The sequence below is a fragment of the Helicoverpa armigera genome, chromosome 17, assembly GCF_030705265.1.
Source record: "Helicoverpa armigera isolate CAAS_96S chromosome 17, ASM3070526v1, whole genome shotgun sequence".
NCBI classification, from domain to species: domain Eukaryota; kingdom Metazoa; phylum Arthropoda; class Insecta; order Lepidoptera; family Noctuidae; genus Helicoverpa; species Helicoverpa armigera.
In genome coordinates this window covers 5,934,826-5,952,179 of record NC_087136.1, presented here as the reverse complement: position 1 = coordinate 5,952,179, position 17,354 = coordinate 5,934,826, and the positions used below count along the sequence as shown (strand labels likewise).

The window sequence follows — 17,354 nt, the reverse complement described above, 5'->3', positions numbered from 1 at the left end:
TTTAATTTTGTTAACTTTTTGCATTACCTTTTTTATCAGGTATCATCTCTTTACATGGACCCTTCGATCGGTAATTACATCAAAGTGGTGGTCGTAAAGATCATCTTGGTAGACCAGATAGAAGCTGCCCCCGATCTAGAGGTAACAACGAATGCTGACATTACCCTGGCGTCATTCTGTCGCTGGCAACACATGCTGAACCCTGAAGACGATGACAACCCACACCATCACGATGTTGCCATACTCGTGACACGGCAAGACATCTGCAGCCAGCACGACGCCCCTTGTAGGTACGAAGTATTCCCACCATCTTTTATTTTATATTTAATTAACGTATTTTTTGCATTCACATAATGTTTGTTCGGTGAGCTAAAACAGCGTAACGTCGTTTCGTCTGCCAGTTACATTTCACAAACGCTTCGTCGTACGGTCTATACAGGGGGCGAGAACGTATTAGCATTTCTTTTTCACTAACGCCGAGACAAGGTCAATGGCAGGAGCAGCCGTCTGTTAGCAAAGTAAACAGAATCGCGATGAGTAACCGACGCCGAAATAGAACACTTTCGGACTTAAACACCAACACCTGGATATAGCCAGCCGTACTAAAAGTTTCTAAGTCTGCACCCATTTACGTCACAACCAATGATACTTAATTAAAAATGTGTTACGCCGTGTGGGCCGTGCCTACACATACCGAGTCTAAAAAAACTTATTTAAATGAAACGGAAATATTCGTATTTAAATAAACGCTACTTCTATCATCAGTGTTTTGGCTTCTAGTGATAAATAGGCGCATTCTCCAGCCAGCTTATTTCTAGACTGTACGTTTTTTTTTTCATCCGAAAACACACTTGTTGCATCAATCTCAATGAAAGCGCGAATCTCACAATTTGAATTATAAACATGTTACACTAAATCATGTGTGCAAACGGAGGAGATCCAAACACTGGCTTACATGTGAAGGCTTTGTTTATATATTTTGACATACGCGCAAACTCCACCTAGTTACCGGATAAATATAAAATTAGTATGTAATTAAAATAAATCATATTGTGTTGCATTTGGTTCTCGTCGGCATGAGGCCGGTGGCCGCACACGTGTTGCATAACGCCGGCCGTGTTTAGTCTGTAAACTTTTTAGTTGGAACGTTTACTTTGTCGATATAATCCGCAGAACACTTGACGCTCAACACTCAATCAGATCGGCACCGCAATGTCTGACCAAACACACTTGTCATAATATTCAAACATTTGTTCCTTATCAACACCTACTTCCAGCGTGCAATGATTCTATTTTTAAATGCGATATAGAGATAAAGAAACGCTTACGCACTTAACTCGATGCAATGATTTTTATCTTTTACGCAAACTGGGGTTTCTAGAAAGATTTGATAGAGTGTACGATTTGACATTGAACGATTGCAGTATAAACAGCTGGCGTGAAGTGACGCTCGTCTCTTAATTGAAGTGTACTCGATAGATTTAATTAACTGCACTTCAGTAAGACGTGCGAATAGGCTAATGACATTTAACACCTGGGAAAAGATAGTAGTAAAATGAGTAAAAAAAGTTAACACACTTTAAATAAATACTGCTGCAAATAAACTTAAAGAATGCAAGACCATCCATCAAGTTCACAGTTACATACAATGATTGATAAAAAACGTTGCCAAAATGCTGAACCTCTCGACAAATTGCTGTTTACATCATTATCGGTTTTTTGCGTATATTTGCGAATCGCTAACGGCGATGTGCCGGCCCGAGCGGTCACATCAAAAACGCCGACATTAAGGCCAAGGATGTTGGGTGGGTACAAATTGGGCATTCATTATTTTAACAAAAGCCTATAACCATATAGCGTTATATAATTACAAGTACAATTTTTTGGTCATGCGAAGTCTTGTTGCACAAGAAGCTTGTTACAAGCGCTTCTATATGGCATTGATTACAGACGCCAATCGTGAAGTGGAAACTAATAACGCATCAAATAGTCTATAATTTATTTCCTGATTTTATAAAAAAAATAATGAAACAAGCAACATAATTCAATGTGGAAAACTTTCGGAAAATATTAAACATTTTCCGAGCCTACGATAATAAATCCCGTTTCTTAAATGCAGCACAAAAAATACACAAGAAAGCTCTTAAGTAGTTTACATTATACATATTTTAGTTTCAACGAGACATAATGCGTTTCACGCCTGGATACAATGAATGAAGCTAAGCAGATCACTCTTACGTAACTTCCTCCAACAAATGCATAATATAGTGTTTATCGGATGTTTTCTTACACTTCATCTAAATTAATCTTGCACGGTTTACCCAAAATTCTTAGTAGTACAACCAATCTATCTAGTTTTATATAAGAACTCTTTAAATCTCATTTATTTGACCAAAGAGTTTTTATGCGTCGTAATTCGTTCTCCTTGCTATTGTGAATATCAATACTCAATGATCGATTTTCAAATTATTATATCGATTGCACGATTTCAAATTGTCCGATGTGAAAGTCATGGAAAGAAAATATAGTGGTTTACGTAATGCTATCAAGGAAAGCGGATGTTGAAAGGAAATTTTTATTTACTATTGTTATCACAGTTAGCCATATAGATAATTCTCAAGTACATAACGCGGTCAAACAAGTCGTTCGTCTAGCTACATAAGCCGCGAACAATTAACAAAAAAAAAAACTAAAAATATTAAGTATGTTTGAATTAGCAAATTAATTTTTTGCGATTTTTTTTTTATTTAACTTAGTGTCTTGATAAATTGAATATCATAAGTAATTTGTGTGGTCTTTGATTCATACCACTGACCATGCGTGAACTGACTTTAATTATTTCAGGCACAACTAAATAAAAAAGGCCGAAAACTTTGCTTGGACTTCTGCTAGGAAACTCAATCTTTTTCTTCTTTCCCACGCTCTTTAATTCTTAGCCGTGTTAGTACACAGGTGCTTAATAAACGTTGTCCATTAAGCGTCGAAGCAAGGCGACAGCGGTCCCACTTGTTAACTACATTAATTCGTATCCAGAGCACGCATGTCCGAAAACCAGTGTGTAATGAATGCATTGAGGAAGCTCGCTGCGTTCGGTAAACGGTACAAACGAGTAGTCGAATGTTCTGAGAAGGAGCAATCAAAACACAATCGTCGTAACGGTGCCGATGCGGCCCAGGGCGGGCCATGCATGCGCCATGCATATGCACGCCCGCATAAAAATCGACATCATCAATATGTTAACAACTATGAATAAAATTAAACTTTTTGTGCAACACCCGACGTGTTTTCAATTTAAATTTAATTATAGCTATTTATATTTCTGCTAGTAATTAAAACATCTCCTTAAACGGTAATTAAATATCAACTAAGATTGTAACTTATAAAGTTAATTCTCGTAAAACTGAACATCTCTACTTTATAAGAACATTGAAACGTATTAAGTCTATTACCCTCAACGGCCTAGTAATTGGAAGTTAAAATATGCGTAAATTATTTAATATTCGTTTAGTATTCATACACTACACACGAATCAGCTATAAATTATTTTATTTTAACTAAATTACAATCTTAATTGGGAGTCTAAAAAATGTGCTTGTAACGGCTGCTGGGTATTTTTATAAGTCAGCGTCTTTTTCTACTGGAAGTATTTAAGTTTAGTATTGTTGAATGCAGTAAGTAGACGGGTGTTCTCATTACACATAAAAGCTTCCTTAACCTTATCATCTAATCTCCTTAGGTATTAATCTCGTGCACAATCGAAGTGGCATTTCTGAGTAGCGGCTGGTGGACAAAGGGCGCTCGTTAAAAATAATGATGTCGGTTAATTTTAATTCGTAGTTGTGTCATGTCGACGCCACGCCGTCTCGGGTGTCCGCGCCGAACCTGCGCGCGCGCTTATCTCTTCCGCTAAACGAACACTAATCTTATAATGTGCATACTTTAGATTAGACCACCTATTGATTGCCATATGTTATTGAAATTGCCTTTTTTATGACACATTTAGATCGATAAAGCAATAAATGATTCAAGATGGATGGATAAAACATCCTTGAATCGCGATAAAAAATAAATTAATCATTAATATTCATAATACGCATGTTGAACTAAACATGAGTTCGTCTGGTTGATTCAAAATCGGTGTGTGTTGACCCTGTTCGGTGCAATTATTGACCAAAAATGGTATTGTGACCGAAAAATGTATGAATTCACAATGCGACTTTCTCCCCGCGTTTGATCATGCCGCCTGAAGCGAACTCTCTGCCGATGTCATGTTCGCCTTCAATTAGCATTTTTGCTTGCGACGGGCGATGGCTTGCTGGTAGTCGTCTGTGGTAGACGGAAATTGGGGTCATAGGTTACGTCCTATGGTAGGTCAATATGTAGGTAATAGAGATATTTATTGCTGATACAGTATAGCGATTTACTTATAGTAGTATGATTAGTTTAAGCTCATACAATTTTTTGTCTACGCTGAAACCTTATATATCGTTTTACTATTTTCGGCTCAACATATATTTGCTTGAGGAAAATACTTACATAGCCATATGCAAAGTGATTGTATCTCCCTCTAGCGGACATATTCAGAAGTTAAACCAAACGGCTAGACAGAAAGGCGCGTTGTCGATATTACGCATACATTGAGCAAACAATTTATTAACACCTACGTGTAGGCTTTTGTGACTCCAGTACGAAAAGGTCGCGTTATCTGAAAATTGCAAAAATGTATTAGCTAAGTGCTAAAACAAATATACAATGTGTAACTATGTGAGTAAGAATTTAATTTGAATAATCTAAGAAACTTTGCCTTGAACTGACTTGCTGATCTTTCTTCTGATTCCCACATAACGTGAAAGCACAACACACACAACTTACGTACATAATCACTGAAATAAATGCCCATTTAATTTTTCGTTAGTAACTTATTCTAAGAAAAAATACTTCTTTAGCAGGACTGCAAACTGAGTATTAACTTAAAATTCTATGGAAAAATAAAGATATTTATTTTAAAAAATAACTTAAAATTAAATTCACATATAAAGTCACGAAAACAAAACACTTGCAGCCTAACACACTTGTACATAATCAAAGGCCCCTTCACAGAAACCAACGTCCATTTAATTTGTCATTAATTTCACACTTGCTCTGTCTATAAACATAGATAAATAAAGAAGAACATATAAAACATCAACTAGATATAAAAGCAAAGCCTTCCCACATATACTTACAACCTTTTGTACATAAACTCAGGCGCCGTTTCACTGAAAACGTCCATTTAATTTGTCGTTAATTTCACACTTGCTTCGAAACAAGAGAACAATTAAACCGGCTTGATTTATGAGCGTTCACGTAAAAGGATAATATTAATCGAAGTTTTAACGTCATTAAAAGGTGATTACAGTTTATTGTGAATTGTATTATAAAAGGCGATGAAATTTTATCGGTTTAAAACCTTTTGAGTTTACAGTAACTTTTTATTAAATATTTAGTAAGTGCTATTGTTTTAAGGTATTAAATTTTATGTAATAATCACATTGATTAGTTTATAGAGATAATTATTTAATATCTTATCATAAGAAATCATAACCAATAGTATATTTTATTGCATTTGAATAGTTTCTACACTACTGGCCATAAGCCATAATTTTCCTTAATAATTTTCTATTATTTTTCATTAAAAACACGTACTCTCTACAAATCAATTTATATTTCTTTCATAAACTATTAAAAGACTTGCACAAAGAAAACACATTTTAATTTAAAAATTAAAAATATTTACAATAAACCTGAAAACAAGCTTAGAAAAACTACTTCTTCTAACCAAACCTTTATAGTAGGACGTCCACCAAGGAGGTGGACAGACGACCTTATAAAGGTCGCCGGAAGACGCTGGATGCAGGTCGCTTCCAACAGGTATCTGTGGAGATCAAAGGGGGTGGCCTATGTTCAGCAGTGGACGTCCTATGGCTGAGATGATGATGATTATGATGAAACCTTTATAACAAAACTCGTCATAATATCCGTAAAAGATTAGAAATAATAGCAATTCGACATGTAATTCAGACCACGCTTGGCTCACTGGTTAATGTACCAAATTGTGCGTAAATAGTGCCCAGTTGTGCAGTACTAACAACACACTGGACTGACCTACATCTAGAATTGGACTCGCTTTTATAGCACGCACCGGTCATTAGGGATCGCTGGCTTTTGTGCTTTAATTGAGCTGTTATTTGTATTTCTGGATTATATTTTAATAGTGCTATCTTTTGCTAAGGTTATTTTGTGACCATACATAGTAGAAGGTATTGAGTATTGTGTTAATATAGCGACCTATGTAACAAGCAGCGAAAATAAAAAACATTTTAGTTGTGAAGGTACATAGAGTATCTATGTATAGCCAATTTAAAAATGTATTGAATGCCATATGCAATTATTATAAAGAATTAAGTAGAATTGTAGGAGACAGACAATGTTAAATCAATTCATCAACAATTCGACTCGCGCTCAATTTCAATCACTGACATCTAACAAACTGTCCAACTGACAAACCGTCAATACACATTACTAGATTGGCAGATTAACTACATTATCACTACATTTTGATAAACAATCAAAAGATATACAAGTACGTTTCATACGAATAGTTTTATTTTATTATGAAGGAAAATTATGGCTTATCGTAACCAAACAAAAGACATCAACGCGTTACAAAATAAATGTTGGCATAACAAATAAATATTGCAATAAATAATTTGGCACATAAATAAAATTGGGAACACCTTGTCATATCAATTTCATCAATTTATGAATCAAACAGCATAAATCTTGGCCAGTTCACAATTATTATCGTGACATCTCGATAATAAATATCGATAATGTAAAAATGTTTTGATTAATCGTCATCATAAAGTGGATGTGCCGTTTTAAATAAACATCAAAATTAAAATAAGTTTGTAGTATGAGTATTGAATTTATTACAAGGAATTTATAGAGCTTTTCATCGGCTTCCGCGTGAGTCAGCGACGCTGGCGTATTATTAGCCGCCTATTCCCGTACGCGCCGACATCAAAGAATAAATAGAATCTCGTGGATATGACAACGTTCCCTTTCTAACTATTGTAACGTAAATTGAAATTCGCTTTCGTCTTTTATTGTTACGCAACGATAAAGAAAAACTTTTCTTTGAAACTTTCCGAATTTTATACACAATACTGAAATCGATTTTATATTATTTACGTAAGCGAATGGAAATCGCTATGAATGGTTACTTTTTCTTTTTTTATGTAAATCGGAACGTACATATTTTTTGTGGTTAGCTTGTATAGTTGCGCGCGCGCCGTCTAGCTCGGTATGATGAAGCCACGCCCTCTGTGTACTTGATTAATTAGCAAGCAATTAGGAGTCGCGACGCGCATTCTTTATTAGTCGCTAATTCATATGTAAAACAATAATTATTTCCTTGTTTCCCGTGTGATAACTTTGCACGACAATTATTTTAGTTCATAACTACTTACGGTTAAATTCTTGTATAATAAACTAGAAATTATGAAGTATGATAGAAAATCTTGTTTGATATTTGGCGTCGGGGTATTTTTATATAACTGTATTACTGTAATTGATAGAACAGTTATTATGAACTTAAATATTATTATTGATGGATAAAATTTGTTCACATACCGCCGATAGTAAAAAAAAAGCGTACGAGTACCTCTGATTTGAATATATTATTTTCATATACATACCATCCTATTAATGCAGAAGAAAGCCTTAGGAAAAGTTTCGGAAGATGATAGTGCGGAAAAAATGCGTTCCGAAGTAGTTACGTTTATCATGAATCGATAGGCAGACGCGACGCTGGACTTTTTTGCTCTCTCAAAACTAACATGTTAATTAGAAGTGAAGCTATAAATAATGATCATTTAATATTTGCGTGGTACTAATAAACACAATATTTCCAGCACCCTGGGCGTGGCGCACGTGGCGGGGATGTGCAAGCCGGACCGCAGCTGCTCCGTCAACGAGGACAACGGCATCATGCTAGCGCACACCATCACGCACGAGCTGGGACACAAGTAAGTAATACTACTAGCTACCAACCGCGGTTTTACCCGCGTCCCGAGGGAATTACTTCTCGCACATGTGTAAGAAGTAGCCTATATGTATAATCTATATTACTGCCAAGTTTCATCAAAATCTATCAAGAAGTTTTAGCGTGAAATAGACGAAATAGAACAAGAAGAGAGAAGAGAGGAACAAATTTCAATACGTAGGTAACTTTTTTTGCATTTCGATGAACATAAGTTATTTGTAAAGTACCTACTAATAGTGTCATATAGAATGTTCAGAGGTAGCAAAAGATGATAGTATTACTTTCGATTGTACACCTTTTATGTAGGTTAAAAAAACATATTTGAATATTTTGACTAAATAGGGGCCGAAGCTCCCACTGCGCTCTTAACTAAAAAAATCCTCATATTAATGTATCAAGATGCACTGGCGATCCTTAAAATGCGCACTATCTAAATATATAAAACTCAAAGGTGACTGACTGACTGACATAGTGATCTATCAACGCACAGCTGAAACCACTGGACGGATCGGGCTGAAATTTGGCATGCAGGTAGATGTTATGACGCAGGCATCCGCTAAGAAAGGATTTTGATCAATTCTACCCCCAAGGGGATAAAATAGGGGATGAAAGTTTGTATGAAACTTTGTCAATTTTAAACCGATCGGACTGAGACTTTGCATGCATAAAGCTACTATGGCGTAGGCAACCCTTAAGAAAGGATTTTGATAAATTCCATCCCTAAGGGGATAAAATAGGGGATGAAAGTTTGTATACATCTTCTTAGATTTTATGAAGAAGTCCTGATGACGAATCAGAATTTTATGATGACGTTCGCTTAAATACGATTTTGATTAATTCAACCCCTTTCAACCCCCACGGGTGATAAAATAAGGGATGATGAAGGATGTAAAATGTATTAGTTTGAACCTATCAGTACGTAATGGAACGAACAAAATAATGTTTAGTTCTAATCTAAATATATAAAACTCAAAGGTGACTGACTGACTGACTGACTGACATACATATAAATAGACACACATCGTCGACACCACCTTGATTGATCAACCCGTGCTGCTGCTAAGTAGTTATCCTAATTATACTGTTATGTAAAAGAATACACCTACGGCATAAGTAGTATTTTGACAATTCCAAATTGCCCACGCAGACGAAGTCGCGGGCAACAGCTAGTTTCTCATATATTTAATCATCAACAACATTGATTGCCTCTATTTATAAATTCAATTAAGTTCACGTACATAGTTTATAGCGAAACCGCAATCCACGTGTTTATGTTCATTCATTCTCAATTTAAATGGATAAAATGTACGCTGCCCTATACTTTACGACTAACTAACCACACTTAATTATATAAAATGTTAACAGCTGTGCAATTACCCAGATAAAGTACAAACTCAATTGCATTTTAATTATGTCTAACGAGTCTTTTCTTAACCAGGCCTCCTTTTCTTACTCTATGGAAATCCCAAAGATTTAAATAAAGAACAAAAAAAATTAGTCATGAAAAAAGTTTTTATCATATCGTTAAAATGTCAATGATATAATCATGGTCTTAGTGCGTGCTGCTTATCTTTAGTTGCATATTACATTCATGAAAAAACATTACTTTATGTATTTGAATTGTCTGGGAAAACCATCAAACACATAAAACTGTAACCAACCTAATTACGTAAATGATTTTGAAATAACCTACAATTTTAGAACAACAATGGCAGATCATAAATGCTTTAACATACTCATAATTCAATGTAACAATTCCTATTATTTATGCAAATGCACATTGCATGTTATCTGCATTTTTCGAGAATATCATTTCTTAGGCACTCAGCCAGTTACAGCCAGCAATAAATTTAAAAAAGTAACATGATTCATTTTATTCTATTTTCAAATACAAAACGATGTTTGTTTGTTTTTTTTTCAAATAAAGTGGAGACTGTAACGTCAATTGATTACACTCGTTGATTTATTAAAAAGGTTGGTTATATTGTGTAATAAAATAAATACAAAGGTATGTGTTGTTGATGTTGGTATGCCAACTAACCGATTACGATAAGTGTTCACTGATTGACAGTATCCGGAGTACTGTATGGATATTGCAATAAATATGGTTCTCAAAGGCTCTCTGAAGACAGTCTTTCATAGTACGAAGCATTAAACCATTAATTACGCCCTTGAATTACAGACCCGACTTATTTACAGATTACAATGTGATTAATTTCTTGAAAATCTTTTCGATTAGATGACTCACCCACCATCGTACTATTGAACTAGAAATATTAATCGCAATGTAAACAGACGCCTTACATAACACATAATGTACGGCTTGAACAGTAACCACCGGCTTCAGATAGCCACACCCGAAATAGATGTCTTCAGTCCTCCATACATTCACCATGGATCTGCTGAACGTTTTATATCCCATAAAGAATTTAATGTCGGATTAGATAAGAAAAATGATTTAACCATAAGAAAGATTTATGTTAACAGCATTATCATACCAGTATTAGTCCCTACAGAATCGATGCATAGTATACAAGAGTCATAAAATACTGATAGGCACCAATAAATCCCCATATCTCTCGTAGGTTTACGTCGACAGAAATTTTACTGTTATTTATCGATACTCCCATCACTAGAGCTTAGCTAAATATTTTTATAACCCATTACTGTTTGTGCATGAATTGTGTGGAAATTGTGCACATTTCCCGCAATGTACACCGCGAACGACGTGATTAGTCTGCAGTGCAACTCATATAGGATCTAGATAAATAGGTTACACAAACATCGCTACATGATCACTCGTGATCGCATCAGCCGATCAAAGTTTATGCGAGGTACCGTCAACCTGTTCCTTCAGTCTGGCCTTGGCTAGACTACCACAGATACTATAACACGTTCGTACTTCTAGTAAACTTTATGCAAATACGAATAGATTAATAATTAAACGAGCTAAGTACACAGCCACATCACGTAGTGTCGTTTCATAACACCACATCAGACGTGAACTTCATTCTTAAAAAAATAATCACAGCAAGAACATGTCCATCATTTGATTCCCGGGGACGCCAAATTCTTCCATGTATTCAAAATTTATTTTAAAACAAGTAACTATGCGTAATATTGTTAGTATTATTTTGGAAATAAGTGCTAGTTTTATTTGGCAACGGTTGCCGAGTGCTTCGGTTATCGGCACTGAGTCATGTTTCTGAGCCGAGATTACCGCAAGGACGTTGCTTTCAAGATAGAAAATTATGAAACGGTTAGTTGCAATGCAGCCGAAGATCTGTGCCCGTTGGTTTGTTTATACTATTTAGTACAAACAAGGCGTTGTCACTGGCATTAGACAACGCCCACAATCATAATACAAACACAGGTTATGTAATGTGCAAACAGCGCGACTCAGCCATTGACCTTCTTGTAGACATGAATGCATCATTCGCCGCGTACAATGCACCCGGTGCATTGACGCCGCACTATCGGCCCACACAAGTTCATTATTTTTTCATGGCGTTATCTTGTATAAAGAATAAGGGGTTCAATAATAAATTAAACAATTTGCAGGCGACAGACGTGCATACGGGTCGCGATGCGCGACTCTTGACATTAGCGTTCGTGTAGTGTGCGACAACACGCTCGGGTGCATTCGGATTTTATTGCTTCGTGAAATATATTGGCTTTTTACTTTAAACAAATGTACCTTTAGATTAACATTAGCTGTATTCTTAAATTAAACCCGACGAGGCGCATCTCGATAAAATTAATTGCGACGATATTTTTTCCTCCTACCAAAATACGGAATTTATAACAAGTTTGTAACCTCGCGTGCCGACACTTCCGGAGTTTCAGTTCGTTTGGCTGAGAGAAGCAATTAAATTGATATTTTTACTCACGATAGATACGATTCAATTTATTTTACGTCTCGGATTTATAAAAGAAGATTTGCATATTGCATTTAGCAAAGACGAAGTGAAATCCATCGTTCGTTCGTTTGATGCTATCGAACGTCGATAGATTAAATCCTGGACTAGTGCCAATATAATGAATTTTTCATAGAAATTCGCGATAAATTCTAAGCGTTACAACGCCCTGGGTGTCTCAGACTCACAGGTGGCATTACGTCAACACAACCTAACTAGATAATAACGATGGGCTCTAGTGCCAAATATCACAACGACTGACTGACTGACCCACTGTTTTATACGAGTTTGTCTGGTCATACCACGTCTCGTCTGCGAATAGACGAACCCATAAACCCATCACTTCTTGTAGATCATCGACAAAAGCTGTTGAAAATAATAAGAGGTAGAAATCAAGTTTTTATTCAAAGGTTAATCAACCGTAGCTTACAAGTGACACCTTAAATTTCTAAATCGATTGATGTGTATAAGGACTTTCAACTCTCTTATGCCGATAGAAACCTAGCTGGAAGTTTCAAATTTTGCAAAATTATTTTCCCACAACATTATTTATTATACTAGCTACTAATTAATTATATTGGAAACATACTTAACTGTGTTTACAATCAATGACTTTCCAGGAATAAACTGTAAGATAGGCCTGACAGATTATAATTTATTATCGCTCATCTTCTCGTCATTAATGAGAATACGTCATAGTAATTATATAGCATTATTTATAGCTAACGAGATAACTTTTGACTTTAACCTGAGAACTTTCAGTGAACTCGCTGGCAGTAATGACAATTATCTATTTCCGCTTTACCTTAACATTTTTGCTTCATCATAAAGGAGTATTTTTATCTAAATCCAATCTTCAAATATAAACACAATTTAAAATGTATTCCATATGAGTTCCATAAAATTGATTTTAAGAACCTAGAGGTATATTCCTGAATTCCCCTACATATTTTTGCAAACCTGATAAACACATACTATCTATACATTCAACTGGAATTAGTTAAATCTTGTAATGTTAATTTGTTAAGCGGTTAACACAGCGTGACGGGGTTCACATCCGTGACACAAGTCACTGTACGCATGTTAGGCTAGGCCTGCACCAATATGTCATAAAATGTCATAATGACTTCACGATCAGCTGTTGTGGCCGTGCCTTTACAGGAGCGCCTCCGTTCATGCAATACGATAGTGATTACGACCAACGCTAATAGAGCTATTAAGATTAACATGTTGCTACACTGCCGATAAACGCCATTATCGTTGCATTAATAACGTCTCATAAATGATACATAATGCATAGATATAGATGATCCATGCGAGGTATCTATAAAAACTATTAACTCAGAAATATCAATGGATGGATACCTACCTAAATTATTATAATGATCGCGGTTTACCTAATTGTGGTGCAATATAGAGATTAAGTTCGTAACATCCTCAGTATTATTTACATAATTATACCATTATGCCAGATTGGATCAAAACATATTAAATCATAATATTTAATTTAAATGCAATTAAAAATACCTGTCGAATGTCAATAAGTCAATAAACCACCGATAAAGCGTTATTCGATTTAACAGTAACTTTGTATAAGATGTATTTTCGTGTTTTCAACTATTTATTTATGTAAGCATCTTGTTTGCATTTCATTGTAGATACCGCTCACGCTTTTTAAACTAACGGAGTATGCAAAACTTAGGAGATAGGGACCTCCGACAATCTAAGTGGAAACTTCTTGAAGTCTGTAATAATGAGATACTCTCAGACGTTTCTGAGTAACAAGTACCGTAGAAACTGTTATGGCGTGTAGCAAAAATATTCTAGTGTTAGTGTTACGAACCAATATTGTTCAAAGAAAATTACCTACTATCTTGAAAGAGGAACATGTTAGATATGGTACAGCAAAGAGCTAAAGTTTTTTTAAGGAAATTGCTATCACGAAGGAAGAACGTGATAGATATGATAGAGCAAAAGTTAAAAAAAAAATCTAATAAGGTATGGTTAGCACTGTGTCATTTTAGTTACTAACTCATAGATGGCCATTGCCCATTTGGGAATTTATACAAACCCTTAAAGGCATTATGATTTTTTAACAGCAGAAATATAGAAAAGCTACCTTACGCTAAAATGCTAAAGACGACCAACTGACCAAAATGTTCCTTAAGTTGCTTATAAAATGTTTTTCTTTTACATAGCTTTGGACTTTACCACGACACGGAAAAGATCGGCTGCCATCGTCGCGAAGGTTCAACTCTTCACATCATGACACCTATCTTCGAAGCTGACACAGTCCAGGTGGCTTGGTCAAGATGCAGCAAGCGTGACGTCACTAACTTCTTAGAGTAAGTATTATTTATTTAAAATATATTAAGATTCTTAAGTGACGTCTGAGTTTTCGTGCAAACAATTTTGCGTGGCGCCATAACTTTTTTTAACAAAATAAAAACAATAAATTTTGATTGAACAACCGAAGCAAAAAAGCCACTTAATGACCATCAAACTGTAACAATTATCGACCATTTATTAGTTTCATTTATTGTACCTAAGCAAACGAGTTCCGCTCAACTTTAATAACTTTTCTTACAAAAGGTTGACTCATTCAAAACATCTTTGGTGTAAATATCAAAAAGCTTTTAAGCCTTTCGTTTATATTACTTTACTTAATGGCGTTTAAATAAGACTAAAATATGCGCCTGAGCATAATGCAGTACTTATATTAAGGCAGGCGGTAGATATACTTAATTTAATGAATGGTCAAGCCTTTTCCGTGCGGTTTCATTGATGACTTTATATTTATTGTGACCATTCCGTTAATCCAACAACTTTATTTAATTCCAACTTCATTTGCACATGAAAGTGTCTCCTCTTTACATAATAATGTCATTACTAGCGCACTACATAAAATGTTTTATAGTATCAATAAAATTGAAAGCAGAAATCCTACGCTCACATAAATAAATATCTGCCATCGAAACCTAATACCGGATGTCGTTGTGTGTACAATCTCTAAAACTAATTATATTAAATGTCGCAACGGAATCCATCGACATTTTTATATCCATTCACAAAAAGCCCAACTTATTTGTCATCATCAAACAGACTAATCATAATAAAGTTTCAAATTATGACACTTCTTAATGAATTAAATTTAAAGTATTCTGTGATGAATAGAAATATAAACGGAGGCTGTTAAAAATCGATGGTTCGAAATGTGACATGTTTATTGCAAGTCTACTGGTCACAAGGCCTGGTTGTGAAACCGGCGTGCGTTTATAGAGGCGTGCCCATTCGCTATTCATACGCACAAATCATTGTAAAGTGTGTAAACGTGCTCGTAATTGTGTGAAATGTGCTGAAATGGATCCAGAAGGCGCGCCCGCTTTTCTGCTTCAGCTGTTATTTGCTCGCTACGTAGAAAACGCATTATGCTACAATTTTATGGTAGACTATTTCCTAATCCAAAGCAATGAATTTAACGCTGACTAACTTTGAACGACTTTGTGTATCTCTACATTTAATTAAACTGAGCATTTGGTTGCATACCTACTTTTATCTTAAAATATGGGCGTTTTAATGTCGCATAGGATAACGACAATTACTATTCAGGTATTAGATAAGCCAGGTATAAATGGTAGATGTTGTGCCTACCTACATTAATTTGGATTATTTCCTTTTAGCGCGGGATTGGGTGAGTGTCTGAGTGACCGTCCTTCTCAAGAGCCTACGTATGTTTATCCCGAAGTCCCAGCTGGTAAGTCCGAATACATCCCGTAAACAATCACAGCTTTTTTTTACATAAACAGAAGTCTTACTAATACTTGTTTGTTCAGGTGTAACGTTCGATGCAGCCAGTCAATGTCACTGGCAGTTCGGACCCGACGCAGTCGTGTGCTCGAAGCCAGGAGAACTGTGTGAACGACTGTGGTGCCAAGTCAGTAACACGTGCAAGACGCTACTGCGCCCCGCCGCGCCCGGAACCACTTGCGGAGAAGATATGGTGAGATATGCAGGAAACTCATTGGACTTTTTGTACTGACGGCCATTATAACATGTGTTTGCTGTTACTAAGGAACTTTATGGAAGTGATGAGATCTCATATGTACGTACCTACTGACATTCTGATATGTATGTACTTACTTACGGAACTTACATGGATTCCATCACTCAGAAAGCAATGTAGACATTAGAAAATGGTCCAATCAATAGGTCCTTTTTACCTTTCTTTATAAGGGATTAATAAAGCTTTTTCCTACAGTGGTGTCAGAACCAAACCTGTGTCCATCGATCTCCGTCTCCCGTCCCCCGTGACGGCGGCTGGGGCCCGTGGTCGGAGTGGAGCGAATGTTCTCGAACGTGCGGCGCCGGCGTCTCCACGCAGTCGCGCGAGTGCAACAACCCAGAACCACAGAACAATGGCAACTACTGTATCGGTGATAGAAGCCGGTGAGTATTCACCAAGTCACTTCGCTTTTACCGTTTTTAAACTACTTCATTTCTAGGCCTTTGTGTTGTTAAGCGCAGTCTGCAATACTTTTTTGAATGCTAGGCATTATTCTTTGCAAGTATGTCAGACTAATTACCCAGGATCTTTGTAGACATAATATGAATCATGTTCACTCACAGTTATCTCCAACTACAAGCTATTTTGCTGTTAAGGCCGTATTGTTCGGATTTGTGAAACCTTGTTACCTTTTATAGATACAAGATCTGCAACACCGACCCGTGCCCTATCAACGAGCCATCATTCCGAGAAGTGCAGTGCTCCAAACACAACAACATGACGTATAAGAATGAAACTATATCTGAATGGATACCTTACTTCGATCAAGGTGAGTCTACACACGGAAGGCGAAAATTAACTTTTTTTGTAGTCTGAAATGATATGTGTTTTGTGGTCTGAATCTTTGTTTAGGCTGCCCGCCCACGTCCGATAAATCGGGGATCGATTTCTTGTAGGAGCAAAATGGGATACACTGATTGCAATATTGCAATTGCAACGCGCACGTCCTACAAAAATTCGGCCCGAATATCGGCTGATGAGGGCAGCCACAATCAATATAACTTGCAGATTCAGTGGCATACCCAATTATCTAGATATACATATATAGACTTATGTGTTGTTACAGACAAACCTTGTGAGCTACAATGCGTGGCACGCGACGGCAGCGATGTGGAAATGTTAGGCGGGTTCGTCGCCGACGGCACTCCTTGCAGACAAAGCATCGGGGCAAGGGACATGTGTATCGCTGGTAAGTTATGTCACTTTTAATATTACAGAAAATGATTTATAAGTACATTGAAGAGAAAGAAAAGGAGATGAACGGTTAGACATAGACGATAGAAACGAT

The 17,354-nt window shown here is 36.2% G+C and overlaps 1 protein-coding gene across 2 annotated transcripts in view; it reads left to right on the top strand.

Moving 5' to 3' along the window:
- The window catches only part of LOC110374357 (A disintegrin and metalloproteinase with thrombospondin motifs 7), a 70,582-nt gene that overhangs the window by 48,784 nt on the left and 4,444 nt on the right, over positions 1–17,354 (top strand). For both annotated transcript variants that reach the window (XM_021332033.3, XM_021332035.3), the window contains exons 7-14: positions 40–290; positions 7,956–8,069; positions 14,202–14,348; positions 15,684–15,757; positions 15,837–16,003; positions 16,262–16,449; positions 16,705–16,835; positions 17,133–17,255. In XM_021332033.3, the coding sequence (XP_021187708.3) occupies positions 40–290; positions 7,956–8,069; positions 14,202–14,348; positions 15,684–15,757; positions 15,837–16,003; positions 16,262–16,449; positions 16,705–16,835; positions 17,133–17,255 (1,195 nt within the window). The remainder of the gene's footprint in view (positions 1–39; positions 291–7,955; positions 8,070–14,201; positions 14,349–15,683; positions 15,758–15,836; positions 16,004–16,261; positions 16,450–16,704; positions 16,836–17,132; positions 17,256–17,354) is intronic.